Below are 27,447 nucleotides of genomic sequence, written 5' to 3' on the forward strand. Positions count from 1 at the left end.
AAAAGAATGTGTTTCTGAACAGTAAATCATGTAAACATGTTCTAGTAGAAACACAAAATACAAGTATGAGCCTAAAAATCGTAGCAGTGTTTAAGACTATGGTGAAGTTGACCCTGAGATATAGTATTTTTTATTGGTCTTTCCATTAATTTGCTTACCCCCATTGTGCAGACCTGACTAAGTGAGTCGGTCGGAACTACACTTTAGTCATTCGTTTCTAGCCGGAACCCAAAGCATCCGGTATTTGGTGCTCCGTCAAAACAAGTCCTTCCTTCCTGTGCCCGTCCATGCTGTGAACAGCTGATGTGGGGCTTCTCTGTCTGACAGCCGTAAAACTTTGTGTCCTCTATCTGCAAGAATAAAGCTCGACATGACTAAAGATGAAGTCCAGGGGTAAGAATAGTGTAATAGTGTCATAACTGACGTCGCATAGCAACGCTTTAACCAGCAATAGCGTCAGTGCGGTTAGCAACCAGCTAGCATTACTTAAATATACAGCAGATTGCATCATCTCACGGTTATAGTAAAGCCATTAACCCATGTGAACAGCATGTTACAGTAGCAGCAATATGAAGCTAAACACAAGTAACCCCCTTCTGCAGCCGGGGGTTTTTGCTCTTTGAACACCAAATGACATTAAGCAACTTGCATGTGTCGAAATGACTAAATGTTACAGGTCTCTGAGATCTCTGTCTGGTGAATTCGGCATGTAAAGTGTATTTGCATAGTTTAAATCTGTCTGCTTAAATACTGAGTCCTATTCCTTCACACATTTACTGTTTTACAACACAGTATTTACCGTGCAGTTCATAGAAAAGAGTCTGCAATTCACAACCTGTCAGGTCTAGTTCGTGCACATTCCACCGCTGCACTCCTGTCAGTTTAGCCTCTGGTCATTTCCACGTCTTTTTCAGTCTCAAAGTTGTAAAATGGAAGATATGTTTGACCATACGTTACTTTAACTTGTTGTCGAACATACACTGTGACCAAAGGAAAAATATGTATGATGCAATGCAATGTAAATGCTCTGCAGTAAATACAACATAAATATATTTAAAATGTTTAGTTTTGGTTGCGATAGCCACTTTATATATTTGTGTAGAGTTGAAATTAATGATTATTTTCATTGCGATTATTTTCTCGATTGATCGAGTAGTTGTTTGGTCTAAAATGTTTCACAAAACAGTAAAACATGTTGATCAGTGTTTCCCAAAGCCCAAGATGACGGCCTCAAATGTCTTGTTTTGTCCACAACTCAAAGATATTCAGTGTACTGTCATAGAGGAGGAAAGAAACCAGAAAATAGTTGTACTTAAGAAACTGCAATCACTGATTTTATATATATATATTTATATTTATATATATATATATATATATATATATATATATATATTGCTCTCCCATTTACTATTATTGAGGAGTATAAGTAGCCAAAACACCTTACAGTATAATGCAAACCAATACAACAACATCACAATTAGTGGATAATGTTGACCTGGACAAATGGGAACATTCACAGGCTTATTGCACATTTAGTAGAAACAACGATTGCCGGTAAATTGAATCAAACCCTGTAAAAAACGCTTAAAACATTTTGTTGTTTCACAAAAGTATGATTGTAGAACCGGACATTTGATTACAGTTTAATGTAAAGAGCTTTCAATTGTAATTGGTGTACTTTGGATGGCTAAGCCTAACACAGGGAAGGACTGATAATTTTTTATGCTCTATTCAGTTATTGGCTTTTATGAATGCATGTGTGGGACGTGCCATTGTGACATCTGTTAATCAGTAAACACAGTTTTGTCAGTTGCAAATCTGGGATTCATTGCTTCTGTTTAACTGTGCACCACATAACAATTTGTGTGTGAGGAATTGACTTTGCATTGTAAAGAATGGACAGCCACAGAGTTTGTTTGTGTATTGATCAGGCAGCAGATTGTTGCCGTTTGTAGGCAGCTGCTCCCAACAGTCATACTCATCTCAATTACCTGAGGCTAAAACAGATGTTCATTCAGTTTAACAAATCCAACTGGTTGGTGGAACATATACATACCAAACTCTGATAGTGCATCTTTATACCAGGTTCATAACACTGTGTACTTCAAGGTGGCGTTAGACTACTCATATGAATGTTTTAGGTTGTATTATCAATAGGGGCAGCACATTTGCTCTTTCAAAACCGTAAAGGAGCAGAAGCATTACGGAAAACATGACAAAATTTCTGATTACTTCTCACAGGAAATCAAAAAAAGGAGATTTGTCTGCAAGTCATTGAAATATTGTTAGTGTTATTTGGCAGTAAGGGAAGTATAAAACCTAGTGTGAGACAAGGTCATCATCTGTTGTGTTTTGTGTTTCTTGTTTTGGCTTTATTGCTATGAATAGTTGGCCGTTAGTCCTTGTTATTTCCTATGACTCAATAGGAGCAGCTCCCACTCTGCTCCCAAGCTTCCTTCAGGTCTAGACACCTGGTCATTGGCAAAACCAAACAGTGTTCCCTTTGCAATCTTAGCACCTTTTTATAACAGTGAATGCAAGTCCGATTTGGAGAAGTGCAAAGTTCAGACTGTTTATGAATCACCTTGTTTATTGTAGTTTTCTCTTTTACTGCCTTTTATTATTTGAAAAGTATTGGCACATCACTTCCTCAGTAAGCCCCAGATACTGCCCTGATGTTGAGCAGATGTAGGCCAGCAGCTTTGTACTTTTATTTTATTTTCAGTTTGCAAGGCAGTATTTTTAGTGTACTAAAATGAAAAATAAATGAAAATAAACATTAGAATCAACTCCAAAATATGACCTTGTGCTCAAGTTTGTTTCACTACTGCCTGTTTATGACAGTCGTCTAAGGTTTGCATTAGTTTGAAATGATCTACATTCATACACAAGATTCATGGTCATTTCTGTATGTTGTATTGTTTGTAGCCTAGTTGTTATCTAGATAATAATGTAGCGGTGGTGTTTTGTCTACTGACCCGCTGCCGCCCCAGAACAAACTTTACTTTATAGGCAAATGTCACACACTTATCAGCACTGACATTGTGTTGTGCTCTGTCGTGTGCCAGTGGCATTTAGCAAATAAAGACACCTGTACTTTCCGATAAGGCTAAATGTTATCATAATCTGATAATCTTTACAGATTCTATAATGGATTAGAAAGAGCTGCTGAGACTACTGTCTTCTTAAAGCTGCAGTGTTTATCTAGCTAATCTTCCTTTCTGACAACTCTGCTTTTAGCCACTCTGCAAACTCCCAACCCTCCATTCACACAGGCTACAGCTGTTTTTGTTTGAAATAACAATGGGATTAAAGGTAGCACAGTCTTAAAAGCTGGAGGTGGAGATGAAGTTTCCCAGGCAGTCAACAACTTCCTCATGGGATGCAGGAGAAATAGAAGGTGGAAGTTGACTTAAATGTTTATGTTGTGTACCTCTTCCTGTTTTAGGGCGACAGAGGAGGAGCAGCAGGCTCAGTCAAAGAAAGGCCTGAAGAAACAGCAGAAGGAAGCGGAGAAAGCTGCAAAGAAGGCTGAGAAACAAGCCAAGCTGGTAAGTGTGTTTTTTTTTTCTTCTGGTTTGTTGTTTCACATCCGTTGCCCCCTCTTACAGCTGGTAATGCTGTGACGTGCGGTTCTGCAGGGCATTGTGGGTCCAGGGGGGTCGGTTAGCCGCGGGGGGGGGGTACAAAGTATCCATTGTTTAAGTATTCCTGTCATTTTGGCTATGTTTATGTCCACCCAAACAAAGTGCTATTTTCTTCTACACTTTGTGCACGGCATCGTAGCAGTTCTTGACATGCAACTGCAGGTTCAGATGGACATTAAACATTTTCACAATAAGTACTTCAAAAAGTCTTGTGGACAGGTGTGTTGGATCATAATCTCTGATTGTGAAAGAACCAAAAGTAAAATACACAGACTAGCAGATACTTGTACTCACTTTATGAACAATGCTTCAGTTGCAAGACCTTTATCAAGTTAATTTAACGTGATTTATTAGTGTCATTAAAAAGGTGAGTAAAGGATCAAGATTGCGGAAGATGTTTTTGGTACTATATACAATAAAGCTCTCAAAGAGTCTTTTATGACCTCATGTTTAATACTCAACAGTTATTGCCAACACTATTTAAAGCTGAGCACTGTGTTTCTTTATGTGCTCAAACCCAATGCCTACTAAGTTTTTTAAAGACGTTTTTGGCTGTTTGATAGAGGATGTCTTTGAGATTGTTAATGCCTCCATTCTGTCTGGAATTTTTCCCACAGGTCTCAAACATGCCATTGTAACACCATTGTTGAAAAAGAATAATCTTGATCCATTTTGCTGGGAAGAATTCTTGAAAAGTGTTGTATTCTAACAATTGCATGTATACATTATCATATGTCAGAGTTAACCGCAGTACAGAAACTGCTCTGGACAGAGTTATTAATGATCTCAAAATTATCTCAGATAACCATAACGCTTCTATTCTGGTACTTCTTTATCTAAGTGCTGCCTTTGATCCAGTTGACCATATAAATTTTGGTCAGTGCCCTGAACACTGTTTATGCCTTAAAGGCACAGTCTCTTCATATCTGACTGGAAGATCATTCTCTGCTTCTTGATGACTTTAAATCTTAGAGAGTAAACATCTATGGAGTATGGAGTTCCTCAAGGGTCAGTTCTTGGTCCACTATTGTTCAATTTGTAAATGCTCCCATTTGGGTCCATCATTCAGCAATACATAATTTCATATCACTCATACTCTGATGACACAGAAGGTTTTTTTTTTTATAGAAAATGCATCACATTTGTGGCCGGAAAAAGGCTGCAATATGACGCCCTGTCTATGTGAAACCAACGCGTAATATTCCTCCTTTTCCAAAAGACGGTTTTCTGAGATGGGCCTAAACATGACGTGACTTGAAGCTCAAAGTTGGGCATACAGTGAGGTACAACATATGAAGAAGTTGGCCCTGTTATCTGATAATTCACGACATTCTCCTGTCTCTCGTTCCTGTGATAAGCTGTTTCCTCCTTTTAAAACTCCCAGCTGTGGGTCGCACAACAGTTCACGTCATCGACACCTACTGTGCCACCAAGCCGCATTAACTCTATTACATCTATTACATTATTACCGCCTGAGAGAGGTGGGCTTTTGTCAAGCACGTTTGCACATGTACAAGCACGAGCGTGCGCACGTGTACGAGCACGAGGCCTACGGCGGTAGCGGTATGTGCGCCTGTTTGGACATAGTAAATAGAAGGACGGACCATGCGCGGACATTTAACAACAACGACAATGGTGCTGAAAGGTTCACGTTGGTGTGATGCGGAGCTGGAGTGTTTACTGCAGATTTGGTCGGATGAAAATATTCAAAAACAGTCGACAAGACGCACAAAAACTCAGAGGTCTATGGAAAGATTTGTAAACAAAGCCACACACACGCGATCAATGCGTGTGACGTGTTACGGCGCGATGACATATGGACAGCAAGAAGCCTTTGCGCGAGGCCCAGGCAGTGTGAGTACAAACGGGGCTGGGGCGCGGGGGGGGACAAGTACCCTAAAGCCCGGGGCGCGGTGCGGAAGGACAGTGTGAGTGCGCCCTTAATGTATAATTCCAGTGAAATGCGATACCATCAGCTCTTTCAATGTCATGATTTATCATTAAGCAGAATGTGCCAGGTCAGCACAAAAAGAGTCTGCTGTTTGAATGGCACCGTCCGGCACTCCAAGGTCCAGCCGAATCTCAGTGAAACAAAGGACACCACAGCTCCCAATATTCGGCTGGAACCTGATGCGAGCACAGAGGCTGCAGAGAAGTTGCGCGAATCACAGCCAGTGTTAAAGCCTTCCACATTTGCCCCGGTGCACCATCTGATGTAGAGATGGCGATGGATGCACAGATGGTCTTGCTTGTCCACATAGTAGGGATCTTTTTTCGCAGAAATTTAGCAGCGCTGACAGAGGGCTCCAATTAATAAAATCAGAATATACTGTATATTTAAAGTCAGTATCCAGAGTATACTGCACCCCTAGATATTTCCTCAGGCAGTCTCTCAAAGTGAAATCTGAAATCAATGGCCTATCCATCATTATTGTGTCCATTAGCTTGACACTGGCTCATCCAAGACTAATTAGACACCCCGTGCATCGATGTGTCATGATTCAATGGGCTTTTACAGGTGAGAGCAACAAAGTGTCCTGTCCTCTAGCTCAATTCATTGAGTCAGCATGTTTCATGGAAGAAGCAGGTGTTGTCAGGTATTTAAAACCCCGGCTATTGCTGCCCATATCGGTGTGGAATAGTAAGCATTGCCTGGGGGAAGACCTGAAAGCTGAGTTGAATGTTCATTAAATGTGAGTGTTAGCTTTGTCATTTGCTGTTGTGCACTTTTTGTGCTGACACTTGTCACTTTAGTGGGTCTGGTGTGTGTGCGCCGGTTGCTTCACGACTATAGCAGGTCTATATCCAATTGATCATAAGCTGCAATATCATCCATCGTGTGACTGAATTATCATATCAAGGATGGGCGATTCCAATTCACTCCGCCGCCACCAGCCATTTCCATACACCAATATCAATTTGCATAGGAAATGGAATTGTAACTTTGCCAAGACCTGATCTCAATGCACTCTGGAGTCATTTGCCTAGAAGTCAGTGCAGAGATAAAGAATCTGTCCACTTACACTGTTTCTATTACAAAGCAATATCTCTTCCTGCCATTACTCATTGTCTATGATGTGTTAGGGCAATGTGTAGGAGAAGTATGCAATTCAGGGATCTGAGGCTACAGGACTGGCTATGATTTATTAATTTTATTCAAATCCCTGATGAATTGCAAGATGAAAACACAATTTACATGACTGCTGTAGCAAAACGTTTTAAGTCGCCCCATTTGAAGTCAAATGTTTTTGAAGAATTGTAATGGTTGCATTTAATAGATAGCCTTCTTGTTGTTATATCCTGGCTATTTGCGATGTCCTTCAAATCCCTGTCGCCTCTTTGTGTTTCAGGCTGCTGAACAGCAGGGCGCAGAGGAAGATGTAAGTATCCCCTACGGTCCACAGTACTCATCTTCTGAGACCAGCGCTCTTGCCTTTCCCTCAGACTTTGATTCTACCTCTCCTTTCACACATTCGCAACAGTTAAGATGCAAATACCTGCACACTGAACTCTATCTTTTTTTGTTCTACAATTTTCTGATAAGCCTCATTATCAGTTCTGTCTGTCTGTTATCTCAGATGTTGCAGACAGACTGACGCTCAAAGTGGTAGAGCTGCCTTTGAGAACAATAGAGTTGCAGGAATACGCTACAAGTGATGCAATGTTTTATTTAGCTGTTTGATGTAATGGATGATCTAGACTGCTAAGATGCGATGCTTTTAATCTTTCAGGACTTCGCCAAGGACAGATATGGTGTGTCGGCCATGGTCCAGTCTCAACAAAAACTGGGTTAGTATGAAAGTTTCTTCATCATTCATCAGCCAAACCAAACAACGACCCCCTCGTTGCTGACAGAAAAATAATAGACAGATAATGAAGATTATTTTGATATTGTTCTGCTCTTGAAGATTTGCAATGGAACAAATTACAAAGAGATCCAGCCTTTTGCTTTGCCTTGATGTGCCTATAAGTCCATGCATAGACCCATTTCTCTGTCATATGTGAGGATATACAGTATTTGGTGTTTGTTGAATAGTTGTTAGAATTAACATTTTGGCTTGCACGTCTCAATTCATTACTTGACTGAACACTCTCTTTAGATATTTTTCAGTTTAATTCATTATGTACCAGCTGTCCACATTGCCACTCTCTTCTGCAAACATTTCTGCACAATGGCAGCATAGTGAATAAAAGATGTGCAATTCAGAAAAAAATGTATTCGTCCATTATCAAATAAGTTCACAGAATACGGTTACACAGTAAACACAAAGACTTCCTATGGTTTTGACAGGCGTCTGTTTTAATATTATTTATTGTTGAAAGCTTCTTTTTTCTCTTCTTTTTGTCTTATCTGTGTGCTGCATTATTCTCAATTTCCTGTCAATCATTTGACACTCATCTGCCTCTCAAAAACTTAAAGCTCTACAAGCTGCTGTGTCTTTTCACATTTGTCTCTGCCTTACCTAGGATAGTAGTTTATGGATTCACTACAGAATGTATTTTTTTTTTTTTAAATTGGCTTAATGTCTTCAAAAAGAATGACTGGTGCAATTCAAAACTAAGCTAGAGTAGCAAGGTCGAGTCAACATGGATGGATGGATGGTTAATAGGAACTTTATTTATCCTTAGGGAAGCTTCCTTTAAGAAATACTTTTTCCAGTAGCAGCACATAACCATTTGACAAAAGAATAGGAATTTAAAAGCAAGCATAAATGTGCAAAAGTACAAAAATGCTAAAAACATATATACATGGAGATAATAAACAAGCTCACTCCTTCCTTTTTTTGTGTTAGAGGAACAAGAACATTGCAATACAAAAGTCACATATGCGTCAGCTCTGTGTAGGGAAACACAGGTTTAAATTTATACTTTGTACTTTATACTAGGGTTACACGTCATATTTCACCTTAACATCCACTCTCGAGGTGAGAAAAATTAGCATGAGGACTAAACATAGCATCCTGAAATGGAGAGCGTGCAAAAACTCAAATTATCTCTCTTGATACAAGATGACATCCTTATCCAGAACTTCTCAAATTACCTTAGCCTGACTGGCAAAAGTTGCAGATAACACGATTACAACTGATAAACATCATGAAAAATGCTTCTGGTCTCTTCTCTCAACATGTTTGCAGCAGTGATAATTGCAGTAACTAATAGTGTGTGTGTGATAGCTCCCGGATGAAAGAGGCAGCAGGCAGACCTGTCGAGGCCGTCCATCTGTCTGGATGCTCTTTCAGCTCCAGTGGCAGCAAACTAAGGGCCTCGCTCACCTGCATGCCAACCCCAGCCATTGGGGGGCGCGTGGAGGGTGAGGGCTTTCATGTGGGTTGACGCAGAGTTCTCAGCCAAAAGGGCGGCTCTGTTGTCTCTGGTGTAGCCTTCGTGTCTGCTCCTTCTGCTTGCTGATAATAAGGCGAAAGCATGCGTCTGAGTGACACAGGTGAAACTAGAGTCAATTTGTCATATAGCCCACAGAGAATGGGTGAGTTAGACAGCTTTTCAGCAGCGCTCCTAGTGTGTCTTATTTATTAGGCACGTCTGTAATTTGAGCATTTTATTGTGTGTACGTCTGCACACGCACATGCATGCTTATTCACATTTCTTTCTGCCTTTGGGAGTGTGCAGGGGGGAGTAAAAGGGGGTGTTAAATTCTTTACACAGAGGTGGGGAAATGGAGGCAGAAAGGTCCTTTGAAGTAATAAATTCTTTATGTGTGTGCGTGTGTTTTTGTGTGTGAGCCAGACAGGGTGTTGGTGCGGGTCCAAGACCTTTCTCCTGAGAAAGCTGACCAGCTGATCTGGCTGCGTGCCCGAGTCCACACCAGCAGAGCCAAAGGTGAGATCACCCCCCATCTTTGTTCACTTTTTTTCCCCCAGCTTAGAGCCACTTTCTTTGTGCAGAAGACACAAACGGCCAAGATTAGATGACCCCTGTGCTAATCTTATGTGTACTATAGTGAAATGTCTAAAACTTCTGCCCTTGGGCCAGCTCTCCACATCACTCCCTTCTCTTCAAGACCAAACCGCAATACCTGTCGCCTTTGACCTGCTTTAGATCTCGCATGACCGAAATGAGTGTCATCACTCTCTACAGGACGATCAACACTGAAGTTCAAAAACTACAAAAGAAACAGGCAGCTCTTTCTACAATATATTCCTCTGTGGGATTGTGCAGACACTTGCAGAAATGTTTTTTTTTTTTTCAATTCCTTCCTCAGTTTGACAACCTGAGGGTGTTTTTTTATATTGTCAGATATGCATGTCACTGCAAACTAGAAGCTCAAATAACCTGTATATATCGGGTTCCAGCTACTGACGTTGACTTATTTGAATGAACAATGAACCGACTCAACCTTGCCAAGCTATTACATCTTTTTATTACACATAGATGTTGATAATGAGAATCATAGACTCTGGATCTCAATTTTTTTGCGTAAAATTACTCATCTCTTTAGCCGTGTAATAAGCAGAATAACGTATAGCCCCTTCTTAGCGATTCAAGACCCCTCCACTAAGTATCGGGTTCCTGCTTCACACTGTCTGGGTTTAATTAGCTATAATGAAACGCTCGCTCTACATTATCCCTTATGTATGAAACTCCAAGCCTTTTTGCTGCTGTGCTAAATTTGTGATTGCAAACAAACTAAGGTCTCAATTATTATCTTCTAGCCATTTCCTTTTAAGATGACTTCCAGAGTCAAGAATCACTTCCCCTCCACTCATGTCTTCATTCTCTCTGTTCGCTGTAAGGATGTCCGTGTGAGCAGAATAACATCCTGATTTGATGTTGGATGAGGTGCATCTGTTGGTGGGATTTTGGCATTGCTGTTATCCCCCCCCCCCCCCCCAGGCAACATCAAAGTACCTGGGTGGTCTGACTGTCTACTGCCCTGAGTTTTTGTTGGCTAACTTGTTTACACTCTTCCTAGGTGTGTGCTTGTTAGGAAGGTAGCAATCACCCTTTCTCCACACAGTGCTCTTCAAAGAAAAGACTCCGTTGTTTGACACATTACCTGCAGATGACAAGTACAGTCCTTACAGCTAGGGGGATACCTTCTTCATTTAGAGTGACGTGTAGACTTTTGACTGAACGAAGACACAGTGATTCAAATAAGAGCACCAATGCTTTTATTGTGACAGGCTTGAATAAAAGAGCTCTTAGCAGCCTAGGTTTATCTATTATTGTTTTGTTTCCAGGGAAGCAATGCTTCTTGGTCCTGCGTCAACAGCAGTTCAACGTGCAGGCACTGGTCGCAGTGGGAGATCGTGCCAGCAAGCAGATGGTCAAGTTTGCTGCAAAGTGAGTACCAAGACTGCTTTTCCTGTCAGAGAGTGCACAAACAATGGTGGGAAAATCCTGGGCCCTAATCGTCCACCGATCCATTTTCACACATTCTGAGTGTGGTAGTGGATGGGGGGGGGGGGGTATCAATCATTTTTCACTTGACAACAAAAGCTTGCTGTTAACATGGCGGAGATACAGCAGTGTTTTAATGGAGCGGTTCCTGTCGAGATGGAATATACAGCAGCTTGGATCAGAGGAGGAAGAAATACTTAAGAGCCAAGCATCATTATTCATGTTAGCAGCCAAATTGTAGCCCATTACTGGTAGTCTGAGAAAGAACATGCCTATCAGCGGCTGAGCACTTTATCAAAAGGGCTAAAGGAGGATGGTTGATAATAATGCCACTTTAGGGGGACATCTGATGTTCACAAGGGGGCTCTAATGTGAAATAATTATTAAAATGGACTTTAGATATAATTAAAACAATGCAACAAAAGAGTGCATTCACCATTTCAGAGGGTTTACTGCCCTCGTTTGGTGAATGCAGTATATTTGTAAATGGGGAAGACCGTAATTATCATGTATTACTTAAAAGACACCTCCTCGGATATTGCTAAATTAGGCAAATGGCAACACCCACAACTGTAATCTGCCACACCAAAATGGCAGTTAAGATATTGGATAATAAAGAAGTGAAGCAATGCAGAAATTGCAGCTGTGTTTAAAACCTGCCCTCTATATATTAGCAGTTATCCCAGCCTCACTATTAAGACTGAGGACTGAACAAGTCTGTGGTGTCATCCTCCCACATAATCTAACTAAAAGTTGAAAGAAATCAATTTGATTAAAGATGCACATCGCTGATAAAGCAGTGTCAAACATCAGTAGGATCTGTCAGGCTCCTTTAGGGCGCACTCACACTGTCCTTCTGCACTGGGCCAAAACCGGTTTTTCGGCTAAAGCCTAGTGCGTTTGACCAGTGTGAGTGCACCCACTCCGCGCATAACTGCAGCCAGTGGGCCGTCAACGGCCCGCCTGAGAGAGGTGGGCTTTTGTAGAGCGCGTTTGCACATGTACGAGCGTGCGATGACGTCAATCAATGCGTGTGACGTGTTACGGCGTGATGACGTATGGAGAGCAAGATGCATTTGCGCGAGGCCCAGGCAGTGTGAGTACAAACGGGCCTGGGGCGCGGGGGGAGAGGGAGGGGTACAAGAACCCTAAAGCCCGGGGCGGGGTACGGAAGGACAGTGAGTGCGCCCTTAGTGACCTCATACCCTGCGCTGAGGCCACTCTTGGGTTGACTATAGTACAATTTCTCCCCCAAGCTTCTCACTTCCTGTGATCATTACATAATTTGAAACCAGATGTATGATAGCGTTTGCAACAAAATCCATGTAATACTCGAGATCGACAGGCTCCATATGCGAACAGCATGGTATGTCTCTGTTTGTGTGTCTATGCGTGTAACAGCGGGTACTTACTCCTCCTAAAGCAACATCACAACCTTGAAACATACAGGTACCTCAAAATTAAGAGATTTGATTGTTCTTTCATAAAGAAAAAATGTTTCAGTACCAATTGCACCTGTCCCAGCTGGCTCCACTCCGTTCTCCCCTGTCCCCAGTAAGTTGCCTAATCCTGAACCAACATCAAGCCTTTCAAAAAGAATTACGTGTCCAATTTCCATGGCTCAGATATGGTTAAACAGGCAACAGTATGCATTGCATTTAGTGCAAAGAGTGTCGGCAAAGTATGGCTGGGAACATTGCTGTTGCGGTCGGAGACTCAATGTTCTGCAACAGTAAAAAAAGCCCAAATCTCTCCAAGAAACACGTCCTGTGGCGTGACCGGTGCTTGACAGGCAGAGCAACCCTCTTCCCTGCAGCGTTTCAGCGCTGGGCAGCGGCAAACTGAAGCAGCGGGGCATTGAGAAATGATTGTGAAGTTAAATTGTTACACTGCTTATAATATAGCCAAATAAGAGCCACCTTTTACTAAATTTAAGTTCCAGATCATCAGCACTTTTAAGTTTATTTTTAAACAGTTTAGGTTATTTCAATTTCTTGTTTGTGCTGTAATTAAGATAAAGAAAAAAAAATGAATCTGCATTTTTTTCATTCCTGTTTAGAATAATTTACATAATGTGATAAGTATTCATCAATGTGTATGGGAACTGACAAAAATGTGAATATTTATAATATGTTATTGAGGCGCATTGAAACATTCTTGGAGCACCTAAATTATGTGCTAATAATGAAAACGCTACATTGATCGAACCAGTGGAACTAATGTAAAAAGTCATCCTGGAGCCCTTCTAGACTTTTATAGACATTTAGTACAGACTGAATCCTTTAAAAACATGACTCATTAACACAAAGACTTAATGAAACCCTCAACATATGTACACGCCTGCCTTAAACATATGTAAACAAGTCAGAGCTACTAAATGTTTGAGTACTTAAATAAAAATACAATCAATGACCATTTAACACATATCACTTCTACTCGTGTTACATGAATGAGAACCTAGGAGCCTGTGGGGGGTTTGTTGCAGTATGTTGAGGTCTGCCGGAAACTGAACCCAAACACAAGTACACTTTTCTAATGAGGGCGAGGTCACTGCTGATCAGACATGAGTCTTGACCTCTGCAGCCTGAACACACTGACCCCACTTTGTTAGAAGTGTCAGAATCCCTTGACCGCGCCATAATTCCCCCCAGCTGACCTGCTCTCAGCCGACTTTGAGATTCAGCTTCTGTTATCCCGCAGTGCTTTGTAGCTTCAGCACAGGCATAGAAAGGGCCAGTGATTTCAAACCGCATGTTGTTCAATATTATTTAAAAGTTACAGGATATTGTGTTTAGGACATCGTATTTACATTTCAATATATTTTTGTAACTGTCAGGTGATTTGTTTTATGTGTAGTAGTTTCTCAATCCGGTTCTGCAATGTTGCGGTTCGGCAGTTAGGTTGTTGTGCAATACATTGCCGACTAACAAAAGAGCAAGTGAAAGTGATGACACGGTTGCCAAGACAACATGGTCTTGCAACAAAATTCAAAAATAGTGCAGTCACACTAACTATAAATCAAGAGGCTTTCTGAGTGTTGCTTTAAGGATCAAAATGTTGTGTGCTTTATATATTAAAATCTTTAAGAACAGGTGGCACTATCGGTTCCTGTGGCTTTCTGGTCCACGTCTAGTTTCACACACTTTGTGTGATGATTGACAAATTGAGTAAGACCCTGGATTACAAGTAAATCTTCTCATAATCACGTCGAGGAAAGTGGCGGCATTGTTGGGGAAGTCTCTTTTCATATATTGTATGTCCAAGTCATCCTCCTCTCTCACACAATTTAATTAAGTGATCTCCAGGCTCCACAACCTTTACTCCACTCAAGTACCATAGGAGTGCCAAGTGTAGGGAACTGTGGCTGATTTGGCTTCTCATTTGAAATATATATTCAATTGTAGTACTAGTTATTATATTATTATACTGATTGGTGTATATTTTGTTAGTAGGTTTGATTCAGTCTCCCGACTTCAGTCATCTTTAAAGATCTCTGGTTTGGATAACACTTGTTTGGAATAATCATAGCATGCCACTGTAAAGTTGTGTTCACATAAGATAAAAAAATTGCATTGCATCCCATTACTTGTGCAAGTTTGATCATCAAGTTTTGATTCCTTGTATGTCTTGATCATGTGAAGAATTGACAATAAAGCTGACTTTGACTTTGAGAATCATATTGGGATATTTTCTGGGGCTTGCAATGCCCCATGTGGGCTGAAAGCATTTTGGAAAACAGATTGGTGAAAAACTCAATGTGCAGGGTCTTTCAACTTTTGAAATTGGAAAGTCAGTCGAATAAGCTCTGCACTTCTATTATGTTATTTAGGTACCTTTCAACAATGAGGCAATTCAAAGTGCTTTACATAAAAACATTAAAAGCATTGGAAAGAAGCACATGTAAAATGACATTCAAAAACAAGCAGATAAAACCAAGAATATCAAAAGAATAGAAGTTACAGTGCAGTATGAGCAGATAATAAATTGTTTTATTTACTGAAAAGCAGCAGCGAACAGAAAAGTCTTCAGTCTTGATTTAAAAGAACTGAGAGTTGCAGCAGAGCTGCAGTTTTCTGGAAGTTTGTTCCAGATTTGTGGAGCATAAAAAGTGAACGCTGCCTCTCCATGTTTAGTCCTGACTCTGAGGACACAGAGCAGACCTGTCCCATGTTTAGTCCTGACTCTGAGGACACGGAGCAGACCTGTCCCATGTTTAGTCCTGACTCTGGGGACACAGAGCAGACCTGTCCCATGTTTAGTTCTGACTCTGGGGACACAGAGCAGACCTGTCCCATGTTTAGTCCTGAATCTGAGGACACGGAGCAGACCTGGCCCATGTTTAGTCCTGACTCTGGGGACACAGAGCAGACCTGTCCCATGTTTAGTCCTGACTCTGGGGACATAGAGCAGACCTGTCCCATGTTTAGTCCTGACTCTGAGGACACAGAGCAGACCTGTCCCATGTTTAGTCCTGACTCTGGGGACACAGAGCAGACCTGTCCCATGTTTAGTCCTGACTCTGGGCACACAGAGCAGACCTGTCCCATGTTTAGTCCTGACTCTGGGGACATAGAGCAGACCTGTCCCATGTTTAGTCCTGACTCTGAGGACACAGAGCAGACCTGTCCCATGTTTAGTCCTGACTCTGGGGACACAGAGCAGACCTGTCCCATGTTTAGTCCTGACTCTGGGCACACAGAGCAGACCTGCCCCAGATGATCTGAGAGGTCTGGATGGTTCGTAGCTGAGCAGAAGATCAGAAATGTATTTTGGTCCTAAACCATTCAGTGCTTTGTAAACCAACAGAAGCACTTTGAAATCATTTTTTTGACAGACAGGAAGCCAGTGTAAAAATCTGAGGACTGGAGTGATATGATGGACTTTTTTGGTCTTAGTGAGGACTGGAGCAGCAGGTTCTGAATTAACTGCAGCTGTCTGATGGACTTTTTACGAATACCTGTAAAGTAGTCGAGCCTGCTGAAGATAAATGCATGGACACGTTTTACCAAATTCTGCTGACACATAAGTCCTTAAATCTGTGATATATTCTTTAGGTGATAATAGGCTGACCTTGTATTTGTTTTAATGTGGCTGTTTCAGGTCAGAGTCCATGATTACACCTAAGTTCCTGGCTTGGTTTGTGGTTTTTAGCATTACCATTTGAAGCTGTGTGCTAAGTTTCTAGCACTCTGCCTTGGCTCCAAAAACAATAATTTCTGTTTTTTCTTTGTTTATTTGGAGAAAATTCTGGTCCATTGAGGGATGCATTAGAATTTGCAGTAATGGTCATTTGGGTCTTTCATGGCCAGTGTTGTGTTCCTGGGGCATTGATTGAGTATGAAAGCTGTCTCTCTTCTTTTTTCTCGTATTTCTCATCTCCATGTGTTATGTCAACTCTGTCTTGTGTTAATCAGTCGGTTTCCCTCAGTGTGTGCTGAATGCGTTTCTGCTAGCCTCTTGGGGCCATGCAGCGGAGGTTATTAATGTGAGGCTTTATTTATCTAACTGATCTCTGAGACTATGGTGGCAGCTGTCGTGGGGCTGAAAGGACAGCAGTACCCCAGTGTTCAGGCCTTCATTACTGCTTTTTAATGAGGAGGAATGAAGGATTACAGCAGGTTTCCCATCTGGCTTTGTGCTACATGACAGTCAGTGTTGTTATCTACAATGATGTTCTGGGTTTTAGTGAGAAACCTGGAAAATGCTGAATTGTTTTGAAATCCCATGGTGACAAAATTTGAAATTGTCTCCCTTCAAATGCTGCAGTTTACCTTATAAACTGTATTATGGGGGAAATTCTTACCCCTGAGGTCAATATCAAACTGTTTTTCCAGTTGAGCTAGGTACTTTCCAGGTCAGAGCTTGGAAATTATGTAAGCTACAACACGTTTTCTAAGAGCTCAAGGGCTGTTCTACTAACAGACAAACAGGGTGACAGCATATGAAATGATCCAACGCGGGTTAAATGCGAATCCTCAGGTCCGCGTTACCTATAATGTCTGTATCCTCACTGTCCAGAATTCTTCTAAACTATAATATTCTTGTCATGGATCACATGTTTTGCCTGCATTCAGGGACACAAGTCACTTCCTCTTCCTCTCCTTGTGGTTGTTGCACTCATAGAATATCCAGTTAACTAGCCTTTTTTTTCTGTGACCGCAAAACATTACCAGCAAAGACGCTGGGTGTATCTTCAATTTCAGAGTAAAGGATTTTGACGTTTATTGAAACATCTGATGTCTTACGTTCTGCTGTCCGTCTGCGACAGATTTTGTTGCCACGATAGCGCCACGACCGTCCAAAATGCAGTCATTTTACATGTGTGTAGCTGAGATCAAAATGAAGGTCAAAAATGGCTGTCATCTGAGCAAGAAGCCAGAAGTATGGAAATGGCCCCACACACTTTACGCCCCTGGCCAAATAACCAAATAAAATGTATTTCTCCTCCGCCTTGAAAATGAGCTGGGGCTGGTTTAATAGTGTACAGTTCAGACAGTGAAAGGGAATCACTTAGTGCCAGAATTTATTTTGAAGTCGATACAATTGTGGTGTAATGGTGAATTTTTTGAGCTAATAGGAATGTTTACGTAATGTTTTGAAAAATGTTTGGAAACGGTGAAACATTTTCTATCCTGCGTTTATTTGAGCCTAACAAAAGTAGACACGTTTGTGTTGAACAGAGGAAGCAAGATAGCGGTTTTATTATGAAAGCCACACGCTTGTGGTACCTCAACTTAACCCCTTTCCCCCTGTTAGCTTATGTCATAGCAGCAGTTGTATTTTTAGGATTTGGGAGGGGACAAGCTTCCTGTTGTTACCCCGCCACCCAAACTCAAAATCCCTCAACCCTATTCCACACTGCCCCCTCCCTGCACATCAGAATTAGCCATGAAAAATAAAAATATTGTTCTCAGGCTGTTAGCCTCCCACACAGATGAGTTTGTTTTCTAAATGCTATCTGTGGTTTACACTCCACCCTCCCAACTGTCTCCACCAGCATCACCAAGGAAAGCATTGTTGACGTGGAGGCGTCAGTGAGAAAAGTGGAGCAGAAGATCGAAAGCTGTTCCCAGCAGGACGTGGAGCTGCACATCGAGAAGGTGGGCATACGTTTCACTGCAATTATCAAACTCACACACAGACATACACAGTTTTTACCACAGAATAAAACTCTTCACTCAACACAGTTTACAGTCATTAGTTACTCCAAAACACCACGTGTGTGTTGATGTTGTAATTGGTACACTATGTATAGTAGCTGCAATTAAGATGGTGAAAACATAACATTTGTGAGATGAGGGACAAAATATTTGGCAATATAATGCAATCCAGTGCAACACCATAAACTCTGACATTGTCTCTAATACAAAAATAACAAATGTGATGCAATATGTACAGTATTGCATGGCTCAATGGATTAAATCAGATTCTGCAGGTTTTGAATGCTTGTATCCACAACCTGTACATGATCGTTAGCACCATGGAAACCCTCTGGTTTATGACATGTAGTCAGTCACACATAGATGAGGTTTTCACAGATGAGGCTGTCAGTTTCTTTCACTTTGATTATTTGTGTCTGTGTGTGGACTCCGGGTACTTTCCATTGTCAGAACATCTAATGGAAACGTTGGTGGTTTTGTCACCCGCTGAATTATTATTCTCCTTGTTTCTCTCCCCTCTCAGATTTTTGTCATCAGCCAGGCTGAGCCTCGTCTCCCCCTGCAGTTGGAGGATGCAGTCAGGCCTGATGGAGAGGGAGAAGAGGTGAGAATGAATGTAGGGATGGATGAGAGGGCATGGAAAGCATACTCTTACTACTGACACTCCAGTGCTATTTTCTCCACTGTGCCTGCTAATGTGAAGTATTGGCTGACACCCAAGGCTGATCTTATGCCTTTTTTTCAGTGAAGCAATGCACTGCGGTTCACACAGATTGTATGACATTAGGTAGGTGATTAATGGAGGATCCACTATGTGTTGTGGTTTGGCTGAAAGACAGCGTCCAACCACCTACAATTGAGGAGACTTGGAATAGAATAGTGTGGTACAAACTCTAGGTGAAACTTTTTCTGTCAGGTGAAAAAAATCAGCATGTAATGCCAATAAGACCCCTTAATCCCTGGCCAAGAAACATCTGTAGTCTCTATTCCAGACTTTGCTTTAATTTAAAAAAATCTGACATCAACTTTTCAGTATGAGAAACAGGAACTGATTGTGAGTGCACTATCTAACAACCATGACCTGCATGGAAAGGTTTTGCTCCGACTTTACAATGACATGAACAACACATGATAACCAAATGGGCCTTAAAGGTCCCATATTGTAAAAAGTTGGATTCCAAAGTCTTTTTTTAATTATAGGTCGAGGTGCTATATAATTACTGTGAAAGTATCAAATCCCTCAATCCACAGAGAAATGCACACTGTCTGTATTCAGAAACGTCCTTTAAGCAAGGCGTCAGGACTTGTGTACAGTTGTGATGTCACAGCTACGGTATACTATATATAGGTAGAGTGTGCCGCTACAGTGCCGTTACAGTCCTTCCCTGGCTGCAATGATGGTGCAGAGACACAGAGCGCAGATGCGGACCTAGACACGCTGTCCAATCAGAGCAAACTGGAGTTTTTCAGGAGGGGGTCTTAAAGAGAGGGGCTCTAACACTTTTTAGACAGAGGGTGAATACATGTATTTGTTTTTATTTGTTTATTTAAAAAATTGCTAATAATATAAAATAATATGTGTTGGATTGTAGCCATGCGGGTAAATTGCACCCCTTGTCCCATTGGCAGGTAGAAAGGGAAGAGTGAAAGTGAGAGACATCAAAAGGTGTAAAAAATATAACAGATGAAAATATATATTGTTGCAGAATGCCAATGAATGTATACTCAGACAGTATGAGAAAAATGTGTATTTGGAACATGTCAATATGGAGAATAGAGGTTTGTGGTTTTGGCAGACTCAAGTATTGTGTAATTAAACCTGGTTAAATTAAACAAGCTGAAGAGCAGAATGGTTCGTTTTTGATTAACATCACATTCAGTGAGAAACATCACCTTGTTTGACTCATTCCTCTTAATGCAAACTGTGATTTCATCACACTGTGGAATAAGAGCCGGCAGCCAGGGTTTGGGGTGCATTCTGAATTCCAATTAAGGAGATTTTTGTATTGATGCTGAATCATTTGGGAGAATCGTGATGCATTTAAGAAGTCATTATTTTGCACGCCCACAGTTTAGGCGGTTATTAATGGTCATTAAACGTTGATGCTAATGCGGATCTCTGGCTTTACAGCAACTCAGTTGGATACAAGTGTGATTGGTTGTTGTGTCAATTCAATAAACTTTATTACGATTGTATAACCGCCAAATAACTACAGATATTTTGGATGCAAACAGCTACAGTAGGCTCTGTGTCTTGTCAAACAAATAGACAGGTTAAGAGAACAAGCCGCAGCCTCTGAAGTTGCCAGTGGAAATGAGTGCCCTACACAGGTTGTATAGTGCTTTAGTAGTGATTCTGCAGTACTTGACTCCAGGTTTTTGGAGATTACACACAGCAGACATATTATCAAGCGTCCAATTTTACTTTTGAGAATCTTTTGTATAACACTGTGAGCTAGAGCGTTTGTGCTGCATTCACATGGGGCCTGAATAATCTGAAAAATCATTTCCCCGACTGGGCAAATTCATACTGCATCAAGTGCCCTTCTAGTTCTGACTTGTGACTGGAGAACCATCCAAATTGTGTGTTTCCTCTGTGACTGACATGCTTCTGTGTGAAATACAGCATCTGTTATGTTAAATAATGGAATAGTGACCGTGTGAACAAAAACTCCTGTTGACAGAGCTATTGAGCTGCATTTCTGGGAACACAACTTTTCACATAGATTCTTCATTTGCTTAATTCAAGTGATTAACAATAAGGTTAGCCACAGCTGTTTGGAGTAAACCTTTCTGTTAACACACTGAATCAAGTTAATTTGAAATGGAGGCAGTGAAAGAATTGCCCCACCCCAATTTCTATTAATTCCCTCGATTGGTGGATCCATTTTATCCAATATCATAATCAAATGTATTGTCATATGTACAGTATATATGTGTATATTATATATGTAACACGAGCATATCAATATTACGGTCTCACTGTACCAGTGACAGTTTAGAGCCGGTTCTTGTTTATCCACTAAGCCAATTTCTGCAGCTGCGGCAGCATCCCAGGTGCTTTCTGCTGGGATTCAGCATGTCAGTCACATACTTGTAGCAGCACCTGCCTTCCCAAGAGACGCAGGCCTTAACAGCCCTGTCTATCAGACTGTATGCCCGTCTAACCTTTTGTCCCTCTGCGTGGGGCTGTTTGGAGCAGGATGTGGCTACACAGGCTATTAGCTCAAAGCCCAGCGGGTCCTGAGGAAGCCTGACATCCATGACCCTGGAAGCAGTGGTTCCTCCTGTGATGAAACATTTATTTTTTCATTTGTTTTTTTCTTTTCACTGTTATTGCCCTGCAGATTGCAGATGTCTTTTGTTGCAGTTGGCCCCCTAATAATTGGTGCCTGGAACAAAACAACTGTATATTTCTACTTGGTGGTTTCAGCTGTATCGTTGTTGTACAGTGCACAGTGAGAAATAGCACGTTGGTTATTTCTGCAGGCGGATAATCTGCTAATACCATATATGTGAACTTTTGTGAATGTGAATTTTTATACAGATAATGACTGTGACATGTATTGCATAGTTCCTTGTATTGTCTTCCAAGTGAGATTTGAAAAGCCTATAAAAAGCATCTACACATCACAGGCCACAGACGCAAAGAACAGAGCAGGAGCTGAAAAGCTACATTCTTGAATTTTTCATAGTCTGAGGGTTTTTGTTGATGTGGTGATGTTTTTTTGTTTGCCCTCAGGAAGGCAGAGCCACAGTCAACCAGGACACCAAGCTGGACAACCGGGTGATTGATCTCAGGGTGAGTTTCCACCTGAGCTAAGGAAAAACAAGCGAAAAAACACTGAATTTGTGACACAGCCTGCAGAGGATCTGTCTTGAAGTATCTAATCTTGCAAGTGACATGTTCCCATTTGAGGCTTTAGGGGTCGTCTGGTGAAATGAAAAAAGTTTAGTTTAGATATTAGAGGCCCTTTAAGTCATTCATTATTTTTTTATCAAAATAGTAAGTTTCATTAATTAAATTAGAAATGCTACAATAAAGTTCATCTTATTGTATCTTGTAATATAAGACACTTGAACACAGTAAGGAAAGCAGGCAACTTACAATACAACACACACAAATGAAAAGCAACCCACTTCAGCTCTAAAGTAAAAAAAAGAAGTAGTCTGTGATTTAGTGGGCTGATGCTATCCATCTTTTGCTAAACCTATGCCAGCAGCAGTAGAAACTGAGCCGCAAAGCGTCTCATTGTTTTGATCTGTGCCTCCCACATGTGTGATGCAGCAGGCAGGAAGACACTCACACCACACCACAGCTCACAAGCCTCACAACAACACCTGTTTCTGTAACACCGTGCTCTTTGAGCTTAGTGACTTGCGTCTGTCATCAGTTTTGCACTTTAGAGCCCAGTGAAGCTATAAAGTGGTTCCCACACCGGCAGACAGACACTCCAAAAGGGAACCATAAACCTCCCCCAATAATAATTTAGTTCCTATGGAACTCCCCTTGTAACTTGACCATCCTTAAACATAAGGCGCTTCACACTAAAACACAGTGAAGTTAGATTGAATTTGGCTTGCATAGACAGCTGGACTGACAGGTAGGCTATTTTTGGGCAGTCTGCCTGACTAGTTATTTGGTGTCGAGTAGAGTCAAGAAAATCTCCTAACAGTGGAGTCTTCGTTACCTCAACATCATAGGCATAAATAACTATAAAGCAAGGAATCTCTGTCCGTGTGTCTTTAATTTGCATGTCACCAGAAAAGTTCAGCAGATCTTCTTCACACTTGAAGGGTGTATTTTCTGGGGACCCGGCTCACATCGACGAAGCAGGCGTCAACATTGATGCTGCTATTTAATTCGTGTTGTCCAATCTAGCAAATATTTCTTTTTTAAAAGAACACCAGAGAACGGCTCTGAAGGCTTTTGTTGGTGGAAACGGTCGGCTGTTGTGTTTGGCTTTTCCCTGCGTCGCTCTCATCAGCAGCACGGGTCGGTTTCGATGTGAGTGGTTGAAGTAGCACGTCAAAACCTGTGTATGTGTATATATATTTACTGTCCTTTACATATCTTAAAAACCGTTCAACCAGTTAACGCCTGCCCAGAATGGGTACGCACTCCAAACAGGCACTGCATTGGTGTAAAAACTATTGTCACTGTATACAAGCATCAGTCCAAGCTTAAGTGTGCCATATGTTTCATGTTAGGGCTGCAACTAACAAACGTTTTTATTATTGATTAATCTGTCAGTTATTTTCTTGATTTGTCACGTAACCGTAAAATTCACCATTTTCTGAAAAGCCCATGGGGACGTTACATTTTCTCTGTGTAGCAGTCCAGAATTATTCAGTTTGATATCGTATTATAAGACAAAGAAAAATAACAAATCTTTACATTTGAGATGCTGGAACAAGTGAATATTTGGCATGTTAGAAAATAAATGAATTGATCATTAAAATAGTTTGTTATAATCATTTTCTGATTATTGCTCATGTAACAAACTTTTTTTCCACATTAGACAAACACAAGTGAAGGAGTTCAAGTACCTCGGGATCATGTTCACGAGTGAGGGGACGATGGAGCGTGAGTTTGGCCGGAGAATCGGAGCAGCGGGGGCGGTGTTGCAGTCGCTCTACCGCACCGTTGTGACGAAAAGAGAGCTGAGCCGGAAGGCAAAGCTCTCGATCTACCAGTCAATCTTCGTTCCTACCCTCACCTATGGTCATGAAAGCTGGGTCATGACCGAAAGAGCGAGATCACGGGTACAAGCGGCCAAAATGGTTTTTCTCAGGAGGGTGGCTGGAGTCTCCCTTAGAGATAGGGTGAGAGGTTCAGCCATCCGTGAGGAACTCGGAGTAGAGCCGCTGCTCCTTTGCGTTGAAAGGAGCCAGTTGAGGTGGTTAGGGCATTTAGTAAGGATGCCCCCTGGGCGCCTCCCTAGGGAGGTGTTCCAGGCACGTCCAGCTGGGAGGAGGCCTCTGGGAAGACCCAGGATTAGCTGGTTAATGTGGCCCGGGAAAGGGAAGTTTGGGGTCCCCTGCTAAAGCTGCTGCCCCCGTTACCTGACCCCGGATAAGCGGATGAAGATGAGATGAGATGAGACAAAGGCAAGCTTGACGAGTGACACTCAATTTTCCGTACACAACATTTGAGGGGTAGCAAATCTACTCGTTGAACTGTTGTTTAAAGAATATATCAACCAGCTAAATTACTAAATAGAAGAAGAAAGGTGAGGTCAGGAGTCAACCTTTGATATCAGGCATTTGAAACCTGCCTGTGGTGGACTGTTGCCACAGTCAGGTTTCAAGCCAACATGATGTGCCACGAGAGTATGTCAGGTGCAGCATCAGAAGAAGTGCCGGTTTGCAAGTACACTAACCGCTACCCACCCATCTGGATACTTTCTCACTACAGACATGCTGTAAACAGGAAGAGCTTCCTTTATTTCTAAATTTGGTCTTTTAGAGACTGGTTTTAAGTGGGTTTAACACGGGCCACAGCCCAATGTGTAATACGTGACACAAATGAGTCATATGAGTTCTGTGGTAAACACGGTTCATTTGGTTCACTGCTTTTTAAAGGTTTGGGTAAAAGTGTTTTCAAGCAGGAAAGTTTCCCGTCACTACTTATTTTTGTAAAGTATTTAGATTGGAACTGAATGAACCGGCAGACTGCCCTGAAGCACCGTCTGCAGATTAATGAGCTTGCCAATATTGGGACATTATCACCTTTCCATTGTGCAAACTGTTAGTCAGGACTTGAGGTGGGGGAAAAAAGGGAGAAATTGCACATTTTAATTAACAGACCTGTGCATCCTGTTGAAAGGGCCGAGGTCTGTCTTCTTCAAGGTGTATAATAAGTGGAGTTGAAAGCCAGTAAAGCTCAATTGTAGAAATCTTGTGGTCATTTGAGATGATTCATTCAGATTTTAGATGCTCTGTCGCCCAACTGTTGCAGTTTTGGGGGGATTTGGGACTTAGGTGTTTACAGTAATCTCATGGTTTAGTTTGAGCTGTTTTTCTCCCCGCCTTTGTTTCAGCATTTACATTTATAATGATAGGTTTCAAGCACCTGGGGCTCTAGCTGGATTTGAATGCACGTCTTTCCCGTTGCCAACAAATAAATGTTTCACCCTTCATGTCGAGAGATGTTGCATGAACAAAAAAAATTGGCAGTCTTGTTTTTCACTCATCTGTTATGATGATTGTGTAATAAATCAAGTGAATCACGCCAAGTGTGGTAACGTCTCTCTGTGTGGCTGCGTGTTTGTTTGTGTGTGTATCGCCAAAGACCACCACTAGCCAGGCCGTCTTTCGTCTGCAGTCGGGAGTGTGCCAGCTCTTCAGAGACACCCTCACCAAAAAGGGCTTTGTGGAGATCCAGACCCCTAAAATCATATCAGGTACAAACACACACTCAGTCACGTTGATGGGGAAAATAAGACTAAGATGCATTGAATAATTTTTGATTAGATGTTTCAGTAACGGCACGAAGGTTTCCATATCACCACCCACAGGTGTCCTGTGAGTCATTGTCACAGTTGTACAGTTGACTTCCTGTATGCTGTCCTTTTTTTTTTTATACTGCAACTCAAAGTACAGTTGGAGCTCACAAAACCGTTTCAGTGAGACTTTCTGAACCCAGACATAGTCATGTACATCTGTGTTCATCAAACAACAGACGAGAAGGTATAAGAAAGACTTTTATTGTCTTAGATCCATCAGGATTTTAAACCTAGCCCACTGGGAATCTTGATGCATCGACCAACTCTCACATCAACTCCTCGACTTCACATCTCCACAATATGCCTTTCTAATTTGACAGGGGAGGCCTTCCTTAAGCTCACTCCCAAAAGACATTATCCCACTTCACTGAGAGAAAGGAAGGTTAGAAAAAAAACCTTAGGATTCGCACAGAAATCTTTCCACTGACATTCAAAAGACAGCTATTTTTAAACGTTTTCCTGCACAGTGTCTCTCTCATCCTGGTATCTTTTTCTCAACATCAGGTTTGAGAGATGATTTGGTATTCTACATGTATACAATTTGCCTTATGAAAAAACTTTCCGTTCTTCCTCAGAAATAGATTAATTGTTATAAAGGCTTGAGAAAATGTTCTGTAATGTTTATATCAATTAAAACTAAAGCTTTGATCTAAAAGCATCAATTTACAGTCATTTGGAGTCAAAAGAGATAAAGATTCTTTGAATTTCTAACAACAAAGTACTTAGTCTTGTACACTGAGCTCCAGTACTCAGCCTCCCACGTGCCTCTGAAATTTGAAATGAACTGTGGCGAAACCTATGACACTCTCACTTCCTCTTTTCTTCAAGAGCCAATGATACCAGCTCAGTCTGGCATTAATACATTCAAAACTGCCGCGTTTTTTTTTGGCGGCACCTGTAAATCAACACTGTGCTTTTTTGCAAAAACCGCAGCTTCCTGCCTGCCAACACCCAAAGTACATCCATACAGTGAACAGTTTGTACGGTGTGAACCCCCACCCTTCTACTGACGACATGAGGGTATCAGATAGTGTCCTCTGATGTGCATCTGTGTGTGTTTGTGTGTGTGAAAGAGAGAGAGACATAGGGAACCACAGATGTGTTATATAAGTCTGGCCTGTAAGGCATCTGAGAAGTTTTTTATAAGATGAATGTTAAAAATCAATTGCTTTTATTGACTTTTGTCAGCATCCAATAATATCCAGTCAAAAGTCATAGTGGGGGTGTAGTTTCTGTTAGCCCAAAGCAGTCATGAATATTCTTATTTTCAGAAAAAGAGAAAGAAACTGTTCTGTAAGCTGGCTACTTGGAAATTTCTACTGAACAACTGTAAACATGTCACTAGATGGGGGATATCTGAATGTGTGAAGTGAGTGAGAAACCTCAGTTTCCTGCAAAATGTGTTTATATTATTACAATATCCAGGGTTCATAGGGGTGCTGGAAAATCTTGAAAACACTTGACTTTTATCGTGATGGTTTGTGCTTTAAACGGCTTGAAATGTCATGTTATATGTGACGGCATATATGATATAACAGAGAAAAGAAGAACCCCATATTTGAGAGACTAAAAATATTTTCTGACATTTTTGCATAAAAGATTAATGTTTTTGGACAATTAACAGATCCATTAGGTGACTCATTCTTGCAGCTCTAATGGCAAGTTTATTAAACATGAAATGGTTGGTTTTCTTTATCACCCCTCTGTAGATAGCTGTCACAAAACATAATTTTGTTTAATAGCACAATAACATCTAATTTAATGTGATGAATA

General features: G+C 41.3%; 1 protein-coding gene across 1 annotated transcript in view; it reads left to right on the plus strand.

The window, feature by feature from the left end:
• Window positions 1-258: 258 nt before the first annotated feature.
• Window positions 259-27,447, plus strand: part of dars1 (aspartyl-tRNA synthetase 1) — a 34,884-nt gene continuing 7,695 nt past the window's right edge. Inside the window, exons 1-10 of the mRNA XM_083922078.1 lie at window positions 259-393; window positions 3,449-3,551; window positions 6,998-7,027; window positions 7,379-7,436; window positions 9,393-9,485; window positions 10,847-10,949; window positions 18,004-18,106; window positions 18,690-18,770; window positions 21,909-21,968; window positions 25,461-25,572. Coding sequence (XP_083778204.1) covers window positions 371-393; window positions 3,449-3,551; window positions 6,998-7,027; window positions 7,379-7,436; window positions 9,393-9,485; window positions 10,847-10,949; window positions 18,004-18,106; window positions 18,690-18,770; window positions 21,909-21,968; window positions 25,461-25,572 — 766 coding nt within the window. The 5' untranslated portion in view covers window positions 259-370. The remainder of the gene's footprint in view (window positions 394-3,448; window positions 3,552-6,997; window positions 7,028-7,378; window positions 7,437-9,392; window positions 9,486-10,846; window positions 10,950-18,003; window positions 18,107-18,689; window positions 18,771-21,908; window positions 21,969-25,460; window positions 25,573-27,447) is intronic.

Source organism: Echiichthys vipera (genome assembly GCF_963691815.1).
Source record: "Echiichthys vipera genome assembly, chromosome: 10".
In the NCBI taxonomy this organism is placed as follows: Eukaryota; Metazoa; Chordata; class Actinopteri; order Perciformes; family Trachinidae; genus Echiichthys; species Echiichthys vipera.